Here is a 17,501-nt window from a genome sequence, read left to right as displayed (position 1 = left end):
GGCAGTCATCGTAATGCAATAGTGCTGGATAGGGATTCTGCAAAACCACAGCGAATGCAGGGCGCGCATCAACTCCCCAGGGGCAGGGGCGGCACACAGCTCTGCGGACTCAGGCCCTGTGCACGACCCGGCCGGCTGTGCGCCCTGGGACGCCTGGGGCCGCAGGGGAGGGTTCCGCTGCCTTCCCTACAGAAGCCTAAATGGAGAGTTCAGCTGCAGGCGGTCAGCATTCCCAGGCTGGTCTGCAAGGCTCGGGGGAAATCGGCCAGTCAGCCCCCAGGCTGGGGCGCTGAGGGTTTGCTAGTCTGTCCTCAGCCACCGTGCGCAAACCCTCCCGCACCGGGGGCTGCCGGGTCCGAGGCCGGCTGGACTCGCGTGCAGCCGACGCTGCCCTTGGCGAGCGCACAGGGCTCCCTCCGACTGGTCAGTCGCAGGCGGACACCAGGACGCGACCTCAGCGCCGGGGTGGGTGGGCCTGACCCTGGGGCGGATCTTTGCAGGCAAGCCTCGTCCGATCCCTTCACGTCGCTGCTTGCGGGCCCGGAGACCCGGGTCCTGGTGCAGGTCCAGCTTGGTGAACGCGTCGCCACCGCTGGACGCCAAGCAGCAGGCCAGAGACCGCGGGCCGGAGCCGCCGGGCCGCCCGCGCTCAGCCTCCCCGGGGCGTGGGTCCGCAGTGCCCGTGCGGGAACGAGGCCCCGACGGAAGGGCGGGAGGGAGCTGGCCCGACACACCCAGGCCGCCTGGCTGCAGCCGGGCGCCGTGGACGCACCCGCGACCGACGCTGTCACCGCACTGGCACACCTGCGACCGCCGTCGCCGGGCGCCCGCGTCTGCGCCTGCGCACACACACTCTCCCCGCCTGCGGCGCACGCGCAGTCGGCCCTCACTCGCCAGTCCCCGGGCCCCGCCCACGCAAGCCCCGCCCCGCTGCCGCGCGCCCGGCGCCCCATATCCGGGTCCCCGCCGCCGCCGCCGCGCTCATTCAGCCCCGCGGGGAGCGGTGCGATTGCCGAGCAAGATGGCGGCCGCGGGGCGAGTCGGCGCCTTCGGTGCCTCCCCTCCGGGCTTAGCCTCGACGTACGCGGGCGAGCTGGCGTCGGGCAACGGCGGCGCCGCCGCAGGCGACGACGAGGACGGGCAGAACCTCTGGTAACGACCCCACCCCTCCCCGGCCCGGCCCGGCCTCCTCGCGGTGCCGCGCCCGGCCCGGCCCGGCCCGGCCCGGCCCTCAGCGCGCGCCTTGCCCCCCCAGGTCCTGCATCCTCAGCGAGGTGTCCACCCGCTCGCGCTCCAAGCTCCCGGCGGGGAAGAGCGTGCTGCTGCTGGGTGAGTGTGCGGCCTTTGTGCGGGGCCGCCCTGCCGCCGCCGCGTCCCCCGGGCTGGCCGGTCCCGACGGAGGCCCGCGGGCCGCCCCGGCCCTCGGAGCTGTCACCGGGGGCGGCGCGGGCGCCCTGGGCCAGGGGCCGAGGAGGGCGGCGCCGCTGCGGTCTGCAGGCTGTGGGCGTGGGGCCGGGCGGCAGGTGCACGGTCTGCCTCCCGGACTCCTGGCGGGAGAGGAGGGTTCCCCCAGGGGCGCCGGGGTCCGGTTTGTAGGGTGACGGTCAGATGTTGAAACTTCGGGGCTGGCGTCTGCACACTTTCCGCTGGGCACGTCTACACCCAGGAGACAAAGAATCCGAACGCTGCGTGCCGGAGCCCGGCTTCCGACGGCTGTTTTAGAAGTCACTCGTCTTTCACCGGCTGCTTCTCTGGTCTACAATATCAGATTTTCCAGAAGCGACGCGGAGCTGGTTGAAAAATCGGCGTTCAGCTTTGTTTTCCGCGGGGCTGAAGGCGCCCTGAGAACCAGCCCTGTCGCATCCACGCCCCTGAGCGTCAGCAGGTGCTTCGACCGCCCGACAACCTGCGCTTCTCCGTCTGTACAAGGAGTTTGTGAAATAACAACGCCTGCCCCGTTTTGGGGAGGATTGAGAGGTGTTTGTAGAGTGGTTAGCAACACAGGCACTTGATGCGGTGGCTTGATCTTCCCTGGATTAGAAAATATTTGGTCGGAATCTGCTTGGGAATTAAGTTCGTGCCTACATGAGTGATATTGATAGCACAGGAAAATCCAAAAAATGTGTTGAATTTACTCATTTAAACGATTTTTACTAATTACTAAATTAAAATGCACCTAATAGTATATGCCCTTATTGAAATGGGTTATATTTTAATTAATTTAAGTTAAGTAACGCTTCTTTTCAGCTATCATAAAGATAAGACTCCTGAGTTTTGTTTTCATTTTTAAAATTTCCTCCGGTTCCTCCTGCATGCTAGACACAGATGCCTGTGCTTGTGAGGCAGGGCTGTCCTTCCTGTGCGTGCCCAGCTTGCACGGAGGGTGTGTATTCACTGTGTGTGTGTTGGGTCACACCGAGGCTGGGTGTGCTCGAGCTCCAGGCGCCTCCATCCTGCACACTTACAGTGGTTACCTGTCCTTCCTGATCCGTGTAAGTCCAGAAAGCCCCACCTAGTGTCAGGCTGCACGCACTTGACATTTCATATCTTCTTTCAGACTGTTCGGATTTTCATCAAAGTGCTTTTTGGCTTCGGAGAAAGCCAGTAACTGATTGGTGTGCTGGGTGCATAACTAGGGTGAATTTTCTGAAGTGCCTGTACAAATTTCCTGAAGACATCTCCTGTTGTGTGTTATGTTGTATATTAAGTGGTGGGCGTGGAATTACGGTTTTCTTTGTTAGGAGTTTGAGGGTCCAGGCAGGCGGATGCTTGACCCTACTGTGCCTTTCATGAATGATGGTTGTCTCTGGAGTCCCATATTTGAAAAACCAAATTTGAGACTGTAACAAGGTTTCGCATTCCAGAAACAACCTGAGTAGGGATGATACAGGCCTATATACCAGTCTCCTCCCCTGCTCCAAATTTCAGAGTTTTTTTTTGTTGTTGTTGTTTAGATGTATTTATTTATTTGAAAGTCAGAGTTACAGTTAGAAGGGAGAGACAGAGCAATCGATCGTCCCATCTGCTGGTTCACTCCCCAGTGGCCGCAGTGGCCGAGTTTGGGCCAGACCAAAGCCAGAAGCCAGGAGCTTCATCCAGTTCTCTCACTTGGCGTGGCAGGGTTCCAAACTCTTGGGCCATGTTCTGTTGCTTTTCCCAGGCCAGTTAGCAGGGAACTGGATCAGAAGTGGCGTAGCCAGGACACCAACTAGTGCCCACTGGTGTCGCAGGCAACAGCACAATGCCGGCACCCCAAATTGTAGTTTGATCTGAACTTGCTATATGGCCTCCCTGCCCCACTGCCTGGGGGAAAAAGGAGTCAGGAGTAGGAGTCTGTGTGGATGAGCCAGTCTCAAAGCATCTTCATACACATCTCACTTTCTGCCTCTCCCTCACTGGTCCCAGTTTTAGATGAGGTAATGGATTCTGGAGACCTGTGAAGTGTGTTCTCCAAGGTCACACAGCTGTGAGGACCTTGTGTTCTGTGCTCTGCCGTGGCTTTCCAACTTGATAAAAGCCCCTGCCAGCTACAGGGATCCTGCTCAGGGGTTGTCTCAGAGCAAAAGTGCTGGTGATTATTTTAAAACAAGATCCAAATATGTGGTGGACTTTGGGATGTAGTTCACCGACAGACATGACTGTGCCATGACACTTAGTCGAAGCAGTCCTGTAGTCTTCTAGGCCTGACTCATGGTGAAATCTGCAAAGATTTAACATTACTGTTTGACCCTCCTTTCTTGAAAGATTTTGAAGCTAGGTTCCAAAAAAGTCTGTTTTTTTAGTGTTAAGCATAGGACTTCTTGTGTATATATTTTAAGTAGGACGTATTCATTCTAAATTGTCCTTTTAAAAACTATTATTCCTTTACTGCAGTTGGTCATAATTAAATTTTAATAGCATGTTTCTCATGTGTTGATAGGAAAACACTAACAGCTAACAGAGCATTTACAAGTACCAGTCATGTAAGGAATGTTTACATTCTCTGATTATCCCTTGGAAGATCAGGAAACAGAGCTGTTAAGTAAGTCGCCCTGAGTGCACAGTCAGGAGGCGGCGAGATCGGGTTCCCAGTGTCGCTGCCTGGCTCCAGAGGCTGACTCAGTGTGCATGAGGCCGGCCTAAAGCGGGGCTGGGAGGCCATGAGACCAGCCCCAGTGAATGGATAGCAGGCTAATTCTCAAGTTGATAATTTTGTATGGCCTGTCAATGATATAAATATCCAAGTGACCCTTGGCAGAAAAAAGGTTCCACACCCCTGTTAAAGGAAAAAAGCTTTCTTTGTAGGAAAAGTAAGGGGAGGGGTAGTGGTTATTAAGGAGTTGTACCTGATTCTCCTGAGCGTATCTGATTTGGTTTAACTGAGTTCAAGGTCAGCTAAGACACTAACACAGTGACATCAGCGTAACTTTCTGATTCGCAGTCAGTGAATTAATGTAAACTAGCTGGTCTTTTGGCAAGGCATTGAAACCTCATCTTTGTCATTTGCAAATTAAACTGTTAGGATTTAATGATGTCTAACACTTGTCTGATCTGACATTCTGTGTGTTCTATAACTTTTTAAAACCTAAATACTTAATTTTTTTTTTTTTTTTTTTTTTAATTTGAAAGGCAGAGTTCGAGCAGGTGAGGTCTTCTACCCCCTGGTTCATTCCCCAAATGGCCACAACGGCTGGAGCTGGGCCAGTCTAATGCCAGGAGCCAAGAGCATTTTCTTCTGGATCTCCTACGTGGGTGGCAGGGGTCCAAGCACTTGGGCCATCCTCTGCTGTCCTCCTAGGCACATAATCAGGGAGCTGGATCAGAAGTGGAGGAGGGGCCGGCACTGTGGCGCAGCGGGTTAAAGTCCGGGCCCGAGGCACTGGCATCTCATTTGGGCGCCGGTTCTAGTCCTGGCTGCTCCTCTTCCGATAGCTCTCTGCTATGGCCTGGGAAAGCAGTAGAGGATGGCCCAGGTCCTTGTGTCCCTGAACCTGCATGGGGGACCTGGAGGAGGCTCCTGGCTCCTGGCTTCGGATCGGCACAGCTCTGGTTGTTGCCGCCATCTGGGGAGTGAACCAGTGGATGGAAGACCTCTCTCTCTCCCTGCTTCTCTCTGTAACTCTGTCTTTCAAATAAAATAAAATAAATCTTTTAAAAAAAGAAGTGAAGGAGCCAGGTATTGAACCTGTGCCCATCTGGAATGCCAGCATTGCAGTCTGTGGCTTTACCTTGTTACAGCACAATGCTGGCCCCTAAAAAGTCACATTGCAGTAGACTTTGAATTAACAAAATATTTCCTTGTACATGGGGGCTGTTTAATTCTACCCAGAGAAGAAATTTAAAGTCTCTGTTGCTTGGCCCCTGGAGGCATTAGTCCAAGGTACTGTGTATCAAGAAGTGTTTTTGAAACAGGTGTCTTTTTTTTTTTTTTTTTTAAACTGGAGGACAAAGCTTCCCTCTCTTATGTTTGGGCTGTTGCAAGTGGGAAGCCTCGAGAGGTGCACAGTGGAACCGGAGAGCTATTCAGAGAAGTAACTTGTGACTGTCAAGGGAGTACATGGCTTTCTGAGAGCTCATTTTTAAAGCGAGACTGTTCCGTCATCTTGTGAGGAGCCGGGACCCAGGGCGCCGGGGCTCTGTGACTTGTGGGTCGCACAGACTTTCATTAGTTGGAGTATGTTAATGCTGCCCTCTGGCATGATTAGTTATGGGAATATAATGCAAGAAGTGCAGTGTTATCCCGTATACAGTCTGGTGGTTTTTCAGAGATTAACATGAAATCAGTGCAGTGCGTTACTGCTAGGAAAAAGACACCAAAATAAAGTATTTTGAGAGTCAGATCGCATGTTGGTTACAGTATCAGGGTCAGCAAACTTTTCTGTACAGAGCCAGATATTAAATCGTTTAGGCTTTTTTTTTTTTTTTTTTTTTTTTTTTTAAGATTTATTTAGGGGCTGGCCCTGTGGCATAGCAGGTGAAGCCACTGCCTGTGGCACCAGCATCCCATATGGGTGCCGGTTCAAATCCTGCCTGCTCCACTTGCGAACCAGCTCCCTTCTAATGTGCCTGGGAAAGCAGCAGAAGATGGCCCAAGTGCTTGGGTCCCTGCACCATGTAGAATACATAGAAAAAACTCCTGTCTTCTGGTTTTGGAGCAGCCCAGCTCCTGCCATTGTGGCTATTTGGGGAGTGAACCAGCAGATGGAAGATCTCTCTCTGTAGTACTGCCTTTCAAATATATAAGTAAATCTCTTAAAAAAGAACTGAAAATTTAAAAAGTGAGTCATTTATTTGAAAGGCAGGGTTGGGGGTAGGGAGAGATCTCTTCCATCCACTGGTTCACTCCCCAAATGACCACAACAGCTGGGGTCGGGCCAGGCCGAAGCCAGGTTGGAGCCTGGAACTCCAACCAGGTCTGCCGTGTGGTTGCAGGTACCCACGTATTCGGGCCATCTTCTGCTGCTTTGCTGGGAGCATTAGCAGGGAGCTGGATCAGAAGTGGACCAACTGGGACTCAAACTGGTGCCCATATGGGATGCCAGTGTTGTAGGCAGTGGCTTAACTGGCTATGCCACAGTGCCGGCCCCAGGGGTTGAGGCTCTGTGCAGCTGCTCTCTTGTAGTTGTTTAGGCTCTGTGCAGTTGTTCTTGTAGTTCTCAGACAGCCATAGACAGCGTATAAATGAATGAGTGTGGCAGTATTTCAGTAAAACTTTATTTACAATCAGGCAGCAGGTCAGTTTGATCTGTAGCTAAAGTGTGTGAATCCTGCCTTGGGTTTGTTATGAAACCAGTCTTTTCAGGGAGCTCAGCTGCCAGTTAACAGAGGCTTCTGGTTAGTTGGCTATGGTGTTTGGTACATAATAGGTGCTCAGGGAATGTGTGTTGGATGATCAAGTATCATTGTTATTCCAGGTGGAGCTATAGCTTGAAAATAGGTTTACACATTGTTGAGAGGTCATATTTGCCCCAGTGCTTCTGTCAAAATATCAAAACAGCTGGAAGAATCGTAGATGTAGCCCAGTAGAACCATAATTCAACTGGTGTGAAGTCCATTTGAGAGAATGTTAGCAAAAACACTATCAGAATTTAGCATGGGACTATATCACTAAGAAGTGAGTGTGGGCTAATCTTTTTAGTCCTTATTTTCTTGAGTTGTCAGATCAGGGCAATGTTTTTAGGAAGACCTCAGAGACCACCTCTTTATTCATTTGTTCGTCTGACATAGGTGAGAAACTTGCTATGCATAAAGGCTTTGCTGAGTCACTAGGGAAAAAACAGGGCCGAGACTAGACTGGATCCCTGCCCTCCAGAAGCTTAGCAACTCCTATAGGAAAAGGCTCCCAAACCAGATAGTTCAGCATGAAGTAATGCTAAAAGGGTCACAGTAGAGTTTGTGGGAAGGTGATATCTGGGTGACATTTTGCTGTGGGAGGGAGGGAGGGGGAACACTGGGTTCAGGGAACCTGTGAGATGGGCGTAAGTTGGGGAAGGCAGCGAGACAGCACAGGTGATGGGAGGGAATCCTGGCCTAGAGGCACAAACGACTCTGCCATCTGGGAGACTGAAGACGGTTGCAGTCTCCTGACCGATGAGATAAGATTGGTTCATATTTCATAGGAGTAAAAGAACCACAGTAAATTATATTTTCCTCTCAAAATTAGAAACCACTATTTTAAATTATGGAAGCAATGGCATGTTTCTTGTCAGAGAGTGAGAGAAAAAAGTAAGAAGAAAATGAAAATAAAGCATGATTCCACCACCTAGAGCTCATCTTTTCTGTGCATATTTGTTTCTGACGTAAAGATAGGCTCCTAACTTACACTGTCCTCATTTCCTTCATGTGCCGTTACTGTGAAGTGGGTGTTTTTTCCATATTAATGGATATAGTTTTATCCCTTTTATTAACTCTGTGTGTATGGCTACCATAATTATGATTGGTGAGTAATGGGTTATTATTGTTAGGTTTCATTTTCTGCTTGCCCAGTGGTATCTTTGGAATAGATTCCTAGAGGTGGAATTGCTAGGTCAGAAGTATGTCTGTGCGTTCTGAGGTGTCTCACCAGTCTTACAGGAAAGTTAGACCATTTTGCAGTTGTCCGTCCAATGTGTGAGAACACCTGATTGCCTAGCGTCATTGCCAACACCGTTTGGCAGTGAGTGCTGTGTGGTTGAATCTTTGCCTATCTGATTGAAGATTGGCATCTTGAAGACAATTCGGTTGTAGAATATAGCCCGTATTTGTTGGCCAGGAACCATTGCTTTAGTGTGACTTTGACCTCCTAGAGCACAGAACTGTTAAAAGCCACTGAGATTGGCATTTATTGTCCTTGGTAAATGTTCACTGGACTGAACAGAATGACTTAATTCATGTCTGGATGATCCTGTGAAAGTAAGGGGACAGGAAGTTCTTTTTTTTTTTTTTTTTTTTTTTAAGGCTGAGTGGCATGCCTTTGTATATCTGTACCACATTTTCTTTTTTTTTTTTTTTTAAAGATTTATTATTTATTATTTGAAAGGCAGAGAGAGAGAGACAGAGGTCTTCCATCTGCTGGTTCACTCCCCAAATGGCTGCAATGGCCAGAGCTGGGCCAATCCAAAGCCAGGAGCCTCTTCTGGGTCCTCCACGTGGGTGCAGAAGCCCAAGGACTTGGTCCATCCTCTACTGCTTTCCCAGGCCATAGCAGAGAGCTGGATCACAAGTGGAGCAGCTGGGACTCAAACCAGTGCCCATATGGGATGCTGGCGTTGCAGGCGGTGGCTTTACCAGCCCCTGATAAGTTCTTTTTCAATGTAATGTGGATTGCTAAATAATGAAATCCAGAGGTAGGGCTTTGGCCAAGCCTAGGCGTGAGAGCCGACAGAGTCTTAGCCTGTTCCTTTTACTAGATGTTCTGCTGGAGCAGCTTACTGTTTTACTGAAGAGGGTCATGAGCCACAGGCTGCACAGCTGAGCGAGCATTAGAGTCAGGTTTGTCTTTCTGCTTTACAGACACTCCTGGCTACCTCGAAAGGACTTCTTGAACAGGTGTGCCTAACCATTTACTTAAAATTACTGAGTCCTGCCGCTGGTCAACAGCCTCCTCTTGATCTGCTGAGACAGGGAGGGAGGCCAAAGGCCCCACCGCTGGGTCCTCCCGATACCGTGTGGAAACCACACAGACCCCTCGTGGCTCCATCACTAGGTCAGGTCAGGTAGAAGATTACATCATGGAGAGAGGCAGCTTTACCCTACCGACAACCCTGTTTGGATGAGGAGGGCGTATGATGGCTTGGGATTCCCTGTCTCCTGGTTGTTGTGGTGCTGTGGGCTGTCCAGGTATGTAACTGAGGAGGCTCTGCATGAAAGACAGGGCCAGGCACACACTGTGCAGAGCAGCAGGTGTAGTGTTTCAGCTTCCACAGGAGAGGAGATGGAGAAAGTAAAGGTAGAATATTGCTCAATTTTACCTGTTGTCACCCCTGCTGCTTGTTCTTGGTACAGATTACTTATAATAGGCAGAGTTAGATATCTTCCATCCACTGGTTCACTCCCCAAATGACCGCAATGGCCAGGGCTGGGTCAGGACAGAGCCAGGAGCCCAGAACTGTCTCTGGGTCTCCCACATGGGGGCAGGTGCCCTAGCACTTGGACCATCGTCTGTGGCTTTCCCAGGCACATTAGCAGGGGGCTGGATCAGAAGCTAGATCAGCCAGGACTCAGTGGCACTGATGTGGGATGCCAGCATGGCACGTGGCAGCTGAGCCCGCTGTACCACAGTGCCAGGCCCATCGCTGTCTATCTTGAACTGAGTGGAGGAGCGTTGGGCAGTGTTCAAGAACACTGGCTGGATTCAAAACCTGACGCGGTAGTGAGCAGCTAATCTCTCACATAATACTGCTTACCTTTGAGGATTACTGTGAGGATTATATGAGGTGATGTTTGTAAAACACTTCAAATAGTGGCCTGTCTCGGAAGTCTTCACGTGAGCAGTTTCCATAGTTGTTATGTGTGTGTGTAAGTGTTTGCTTTGGTTAACGTAAACATGACCCGTATTTTATCATAAACACTGATGATGTGTTATAAAGGAGTTTTCTCTCTGATGTATCACCGATCAAGAACTAATGAAGGCTGCTGGTGAACTTTTCTTTTCCTCTATCAGAAGTACATTAGTGGCCGGCGCCGTGGCTTAACAGGCTAATCCTCTGCCTGCGGCACCGGCACACCGGGTTCTAGTTCCGGTTGGGGCACCGGATTCTATCCCGGTTGCCCCTCTTCCAGGCCAGCTGTCTGCTATGCCCCAGGAAGGCAGTGGAGGATGGCCCAAGTGCTTGGGCCCTGCACCCCATGGGAGACCAGGAGAAGCACCTGGCTCCTGGCTTCGGATCAGCGAGATGCGCCGGCCGCAGCGGCCATTGGAGGGTGAACCAGTGGCAAAAAGGAAGACCTTTCTCTCTGTCTCTCTATCCACTCTGTCTATAAAGAGGGAAAAAAAAAAAAAAAGAAGAAGAAGTACATTAGTGAACCCCTTACAGAAATGGAGGCCTTGTCAATGAATCTTTTAAGAAGGTGATTGGCTGATGAGGTTGATACTGAGTAACCGTTACTTCAGATGAACTCATGAGTGAAGCCTATGAGAAATATGTAAAATCTACTGAGGACTCAAGTGGAACCCCTGAATAAACTAGTGGGGAACAATTTTAAAAAGAGCACTGATGGGGCCAGCATTGTGGTGTAGGGTGTTAAGCCGTCACCTGCACCGCCAGCATCCCAGATGGGCACCAGTTCCATACCTGGCTGCTTCAGTTCTGATCCAGCTCTGTACTAAAGCCTGAGAAAGCAGCAGAGGGTGGCTTGGGTACTTAGCGCCTGCCTTCCACTTGGGAGACCTGGATGAAGCACCTGCCTCCTGGCTTCTGCCTGGCCCAGCCCTGGCTGTTGTGGCCATCTGGGGAGTGAACCAGCAGATGGAAGATCTCTCTCTCTCTCTCTCTCTAGCTCTGCTTTGCAAATAAATAAACCTTAAAAAAAGAAGAGAAGGGTGTTGTGTAGCAGGTTATGACACCGCCAGGGTTCCTGCTGCTCCACTTTGGATCCAGCTCCTTGCTAATGGCCCAAGTGCCTGGGCCCCTGCAATGTACATGGGAGACCCAGATGAAGCTCCTGGTGGATGGAAGATTCTTTCTCCCCCTCTCTCTCTATAACTCTTTCAAATAAATAAAAAATCTTCGGGGAAACAAAAGAATTAATTAATACAGAACTTTAAATCTATCACCGTAAAGATGACCTAATCCTATTCCTCTCCATTTAGAAGTCAGAGAGTAAATGATTTACCCAGCTGTGTGCAGTTAGCGACAGTGTTATGGTTAGAAGTTGCATTTTCTCCATCCTCACATTTTTTTTTAAGATTTATTTATTTATTTATTTGACAGGTAGAGTTACAGACAGAGAGAGAGAGATGGAGAGAAAGGTCTTCCTTCCGTTGGTTCACCCCCTAATGGCCGCTGCGGCCGGCACACCATGCTGATCCGAAGGCAGAAGCCAGGTGCTTCTCCTGGTCTCCCATGGGGTGCAGGGCTCAAGCACTTGGGCCATCCTCCACTGACCTCCTGGGCCATAGCAGAGAGCTGGACTGGAAGAGGGGCAACCGGGACAGAATCCGGCTCCCCGACCGGGACTAGAACCTGGTGTGCCGGTGCCGCAGGCGGAGGATTAGCCAAGTGAGCCACGGCGCTGGGCCCCCATCCTCACATTTTTAACATGTTACTTATTATCAAGTTTAAAAACACTGCATCCTGTGTTGAGTTAGAGATCTCATGGAGATTAGCCTCATGCGCACATCTTTGTCCCTGTACTGTTGTGCAGACTTGGGTGGAGGTTGAGGAGATTCTGTTCTCAGTCTGAGCTAAGGAATGAGATTTAATGGCCATCGCTGCCTTATGGTAGAATGGTAGTCCCATTAGCTGCTGGATCTCAGAGTTGGCTTGCAGAGTGACTTATTTGGATGGGATCTAGACACATAATTTGTAGTAAAGGCTTATCTGTTGTGGAAAATTCCACTGTAGCCTGATTATCAAGCCTTCTTTCGTCCATGTGCTAGGACAGAGTTTGGCCCATGGACTGTCTTTGAATGGCCAGCAGGCAAAGACTAGTGTTTTCTCTTTTTTAAAGAGAGGGGGAACATAAAGATGAAAGTGTGGTACACACTTAGGTGGCCTGCAAATTTTGAAATATTTGCTGTTTTACAAAAAGATGCCCAGCTCCTGTGTGTCATGAAAATGGCTTTATGACAATAGTGATCTAATGAAATGTTTTAGTTTGTTTTAAAACCATCTTTAAAATGTGCTCTCTTTCATGAAATCTAACATATAAAATGCAAATTTAGATAAAATATTTAGAGAATAAAGCCAGCATCCTCACTTAAAGGGTTCTTCACCGACAGGCCTCCATCGTGATCTGTGAGCAGGAGCTCCCCTGTGTAGGTGTATGATTGCAGATCATTAATTATTGGGCTGGCAGACTGAACGCTGTGTGTCTGTTTCCTGCCGGCTACGGTCAAGGAGCTGAGAGGTAGAAGAGATCCTTCAGCGCCGTTTGAAGAGCTGTAGTTGCCACTTTAAAAGACATGTTGTTTGGAATCAAGTGTGAGTGAAATGTCTGTTTTGTTTTACTTTTCTACTTGCTAGGCTTTTTTTTTTTCCAAAAGTAACTTATAATTTAATGACTTTCCTCTTGAATGATTTGCCATTAAAGTTGATTTTGAGTGTGTATCCGTGCCAAAGGATGGGCATCCTCAATTTTAACATTTTGCTCTGCATGGTAGAATAGAGTGAATTGATGATGGACTGCTTATTGTCTTCAAATGTAGTGCAGCTTGGCTGTGGCATGGTAGCTGAGGTCCATGAATTCAGTTGAATAAATAATAAAGTTTTCCTTAGTGAAGGAGGAATGCTATATATTAAGTGATCTGTTACTGATGAGTGGTGGCCATTGGAGTTTCGTAGGTATGGTAATGAATGATTTTTTTAAGGTTTTATTTATTTGAGAGGTGGAGTTTCAGACATAGAGAAAGAGAGACAGAGAGAAAGGTCTTCCATTGCTGATTCACTCCCCAAATGGCTGCAATGGCTGGAGTTGTGCCAGTCCAAAGGCAGGAACCAGGAGCTTCTTCTGGGTCTCCCACGTGGGTGCAGGGACCTAAGGACTTGGGCCATCTTCTACTGCTTTCCCAGGCCATAGCAGAGAGCTGGATCAGAGGTAGAGCAGCCGGGACTCGAAGCAGTGCCCACATCGGTAGAGGCTTAGCCCACTACACCACAGTGCCGGCCCCAAGGTAATGAATGATACAATAGATGGTGCTGAGGTCTAGGTCAAGCAGTTACAGATTAGGTATATTATAAAGGTAGAGACAGTGGTTATTAATAAGAGATAGGAATGTTTACAAAGGATCTTCTGTACATAGGACATGGTTTCTGGTTTTGGTGAGCAAACAAGAACAGTGTCTTGTTAGAGAACAGGAAATTTTCCTGTAATCTTAAACACAAGGACTTGGGTGCGTTGCTGTGTTGTAGCTGGTAAAGCCGCTGCCTGCGGTGCCGCCATCCCATATGGGCACCAGTTCAAGTCCCAGCTGCTCCTCTTCTGATCCAGCGCTCTGCTGTGGCCTGGGATAGCAGTAGAAGATTGGTCAGGTCCTTGGGCCCCTGTACCCGCATGGGAGACCCAGAAGAAGCTCCTGGCTCCTGACTTTGGTCAGCACAGCTCCAACTCTTGCAGCCGTCTAGGGAGTGAACCAGCAGATGGAAGACCTCTCTCTCTCAACCTTTGCTTCTGCCTGTCTGTAACTCTTCCTTTCAAATAAATAAATAAATCTTTTTTAAAAAAAAGGCAAGCACTTTGCATCCTGCTTGCTGTTAAGAGAACCTGCCTGAAGAATATTTGTTGAGTAGAGGGTGGATGCAGCACACCTCTGGTCTGCTGGAGGAGCACAAATCAGATGAGCCTCCACGTGCGGTATGCTATTGGGAGTATTTTTTAATTTATTTTTTCAAAAGATTTATTTATTTACTTGAAAGTCAGAGTTACATAGAGAGAGGAAAGACAGGGAGAGAGAGGGGTCTTCCATCTGCTTTTTCACTACCCAGATAGCCGCAGTGGCCGGAGCTGTGCCAATCCCAAGGCAGGAACCAGGAGCTTCTTCCAGGTCTCCAGTGCGGGCACAGGGGCCCAAGGACTTGGGCATCCTCAGCTGCTTTCCCAGGCCATAGCAGAGCACTGGGTAGGAAGTGGAGCAGCTGGGACATGAACCAGTGCCCATTTGGGATGCTGTCACTTCAGGCAGCGGCTTTACCTACTACACCACAGTGCCGGTCCCAAAAGAGTGTTCTTAACCAACCTTGTGAAATCCGAGAAAGCTTTCTCAAGACTGGAAGGATGAACTAGGGTTTTCCCAGGTGAGGAACAGAAGGTGTTCCAGAGAAGTGACAGCGCAGGGGAAGAGTTGAGTTGGGAGTGCAACCAGGTAGAAAGGCCCAAGGGTTCTTGTCTAGCCTGTGTGCCAGTGAGAACACACTGAGGATCTGAGCTGTAAGCAGAAAGAAATATATTTGGGTTGACCAAGCCAAGATACAAGATGGTCTCCTGACCAAAACCAGACTCCCCAAGCAGCCAGGAATTACAGGTTTTATAGGGCTTTTTTTTTTTTTTTTGAGGGAGATTGCGTGTATTCATGAACTTCCTGGAAATCTCAGAATGGCCATATGTGTTCAGAAGGGGATGGGCACGCGTGTTATTTATGTCAGAGTGGAGATTTAACATAAGGAGGGGCTTTGACTTTCTACATCAGAAAGGGCAAGTTGGGGATGAGGCTGGGCCTAGGAGCGGGGTCCTGGGCCTGGTCAGGGCCTGCCATTTCAGATCAAGGACGGCTCACCTGGGTTGGGGCGTCTTCACTGATCCACTGTGATTCACATCTCCCTGCAGTGTTGATTGAACAGGGCTGGCTTGTTGTCTTGGGGGCAGCGTTAGGGTTAGGAGAGAATGAGGCCTCTGCCACACTGAAGAAACGCCTGGCAAGCGTGTGGGTGAAGAGAGGGCTGTGTAGGAAGACTAACCTGGGGCTGGCGTCCTCTGCGTCTCCCTGTATCTCTGTAACCCTCGCTTGCACATAAATAGATACATCTTTAAAAAAATAAGTGTCAGCTTTGTTTTGTTCTTTTCCCACAAAGCAGAATTAGAGCGTGAAGGGTTTTTTTTTGCCTCATAGCTTCTAAAAATTCAAAACATACAGGAAGTTGAAGGGATTTTACAGTTAATATTCACCTATCCCAACCTAGATTCTGCCATTAACTTTTAACCACATGACTTTATCACATGTATCCTACTCTGTGACCCATTTTTGGATGCATTTCAAAGTTGCAGATCTCCCTCCTAAATCCTTGAATGTGCAGCCCCTGAAGGGTTAAGAGAGTGGCATGAGGAGACTGTAGAGGAGGGTCACGGGGCTGCTGGGACCAGCGTGTGCAGTGCTGTTGGAGTGCTTGGGGTTGCACGCGGTGGTCAGATGTGGGAGGGCAGGGTAGAGGAGCTTTTGGCCTGAAGACGTAAAAAGACAAAAACATTCTAAGAGGTAATATGACTGGGAGATACATAGTGTATTAGCAAGTGCACAGAGGAAAATACTGTGCTTTTAATTTTTAAAAAGTTTGATTGGTGCTGGTGTTGTGGCACAGTGGGTTAAACCGCCTCTGCAGTGCTGGCATCCCATGTGAGCTCTGCTTTGAGTACTACTGTGCCACCAATGATCCAGCTCCCTGCTACTGCTCCTGGGAAGCAGTGGAAGATGACCCAAGTGCTTGGGCCCTGCACTCATGTGAGAGACCCAGATGGAGTTCCTGGCTCCTGGCTTTGGCCTGGCCCAGTCCTGGCCATTGTGGCCATTTGGGGAGTAAACCGACAGATAAAAATCAGTCTCTCTCTCTCTCTCTCTCTCTCTCTCTCTCTCTCGTTGCTGCTATTCCCATAACTCTGCCTTTCAAATAGATAAATTTTTTTTTTTTAAGTTTGCCTAAGTGCTTGGGCCTTACTACTCAAGTGGGAGACCTGGATCGAGTTCCTGGCTCATAGCTTTAACCTGACCCAACCTTGGCCCTTGCAACACTTTGGAGAGTAAATCAGTGGATGGAAGATCTCTTTTACTGTCTATATATCTGTCTCCATCTCTCCCTCTCTCTAACTATGTCTTTCAAATAAATAAAAATATTAAATTTTTAAAAAATTTATTTATTTGAAAGGCAGAGAGACATAGAGACATTACATCTTTTGATTCACTCCCTAAATGCCCATAACAACCAGGGCTGGGCCAGGCCAAAGCCAGGAGCCTGGAATTCAGTCTGGATCTCCCGTGTGGGTGGCAGGGACCCAGGGACTTGAGCCCTTCACCTGCCGCCTCCCGGGTGCTCATCAGCAGGAAGCGGAAACTGGGCGCTGAGCTGGGTCTTGAATCCAGGCGCTCCAGTGTGGGATGCAGGCATCCCAAGTGGTGTCTTTTTTTTTTTTTTTTTAAGATTTATTTTATTTATTTGAAAGGCAGAATTATAGAGAGGCAGAGAAGAGAGGGAAGTCTTCCATCCATTAGTTCACTTCCCAAATGGCTGCAATGGCCAGAGCTAGGCTGATCCGAAGCCAGGAGCCAGGAGCTTCTTCTGGGTCTCCCACACGGGTACAAGGGACCGAGGACCTGGGTCATCTTCTGCTTTCCCAGGCCATAGCAGAGAGCTGGATCGGAAGTGGAGCAGCCGGGACTTGAACTGGCACCCAAATGATGCTGGCACTGCAGGCGGTGGCTTTCCCCATTGTGCCACAGTGCCGGCTCCCCAAGTGGTGTCTTAACCACTGCACCAAGCACCCACCCGGGAGGCTGTAACTGTAAATGAACTGGTCAGGGCTGGTGTGCTTGAACAGATGACATTTGAGGAAGGCAAGAAAGCCAGGCGACGTGCGTGTTTCTGAAGACGGTGCGCTCTGGGTAAGAACACAGCAGATGTAGAAGCCTTGAGATTTGAATATTATAGCTATGTGAGCGAGGGGGTAAGTGGCAGGGCAGTGTGGTGCTGCCTTTGGACCTGTTGAAATGTGAGGTATTTATGGGACGGACGTCCCAGTAGTGATGGCCAGCAAGTGGTTCAGGAAGAGTTGGGGCTAGCAGGAAATCTGAGGGTCCCAGGTGATGGGTGGAATGGAAGCCCATGGATGTGGAGACTCTCTGGGGACTGCATGTGGACTGCACTTCTGCTGTGGCAATGTCTCGAAAATGCCTGAATTGAGCCAGTGATTCCCGCCACCGCCGCCCCGCCCCGCCCCGCCCCGCCCCGCCCGGCCCCGGGGAGTGTAAGCTCAGCTGGGCAGAAGAGGCCCCTCGGGATCTGGCCTGCTCTCGCTCTCATCCTGCACTTCAGGCATTCCGATGATTTGTCTTTGCTAGAAGGACACTTCTTTGCCTGCAGGTCCCTGCCCATGCTTTGCTTGCTTCCTGGAATGACTGA

The 17,501-nt window shown here is 49.7% G+C and overlaps 1 protein-coding gene across 1 annotated transcript in view; it reads left to right on the top strand.

The window, feature by feature from the left end:
- Positions 1–992: 992 nt before the first annotated feature.
- DYNC1LI1 (dynein cytoplasmic 1 light intermediate chain 1) overlaps positions 993–17,501 on the top strand; it is a 37,592-nt gene continuing 21,083 nt past the window's right edge. The window contains exons 1-2 of the mRNA XM_062215749.1: positions 993–1,152; positions 1,256–1,329. Of these exons, the coding sequence (XP_062071733.1) occupies positions 1,022–1,152; positions 1,256–1,329 (205 nt within the window). The 5' untranslated portion in view covers positions 993–1,021. The remainder of the gene's footprint in view (positions 1,153–1,255; positions 1,330–17,501) is intronic.

The sequence above is a fragment of the Lepus europaeus genome, chromosome 2 (assembly GCF_033115175.1).
Source record: "Lepus europaeus isolate LE1 chromosome 2, mLepTim1.pri, whole genome shotgun sequence".
NCBI classification, from domain to species: domain Eukaryota; kingdom Metazoa; phylum Chordata; class Mammalia; order Lagomorpha; family Leporidae; genus Lepus; species Lepus europaeus.
This window is presented reverse-complemented; position numbering and strand designations above follow the sequence as displayed.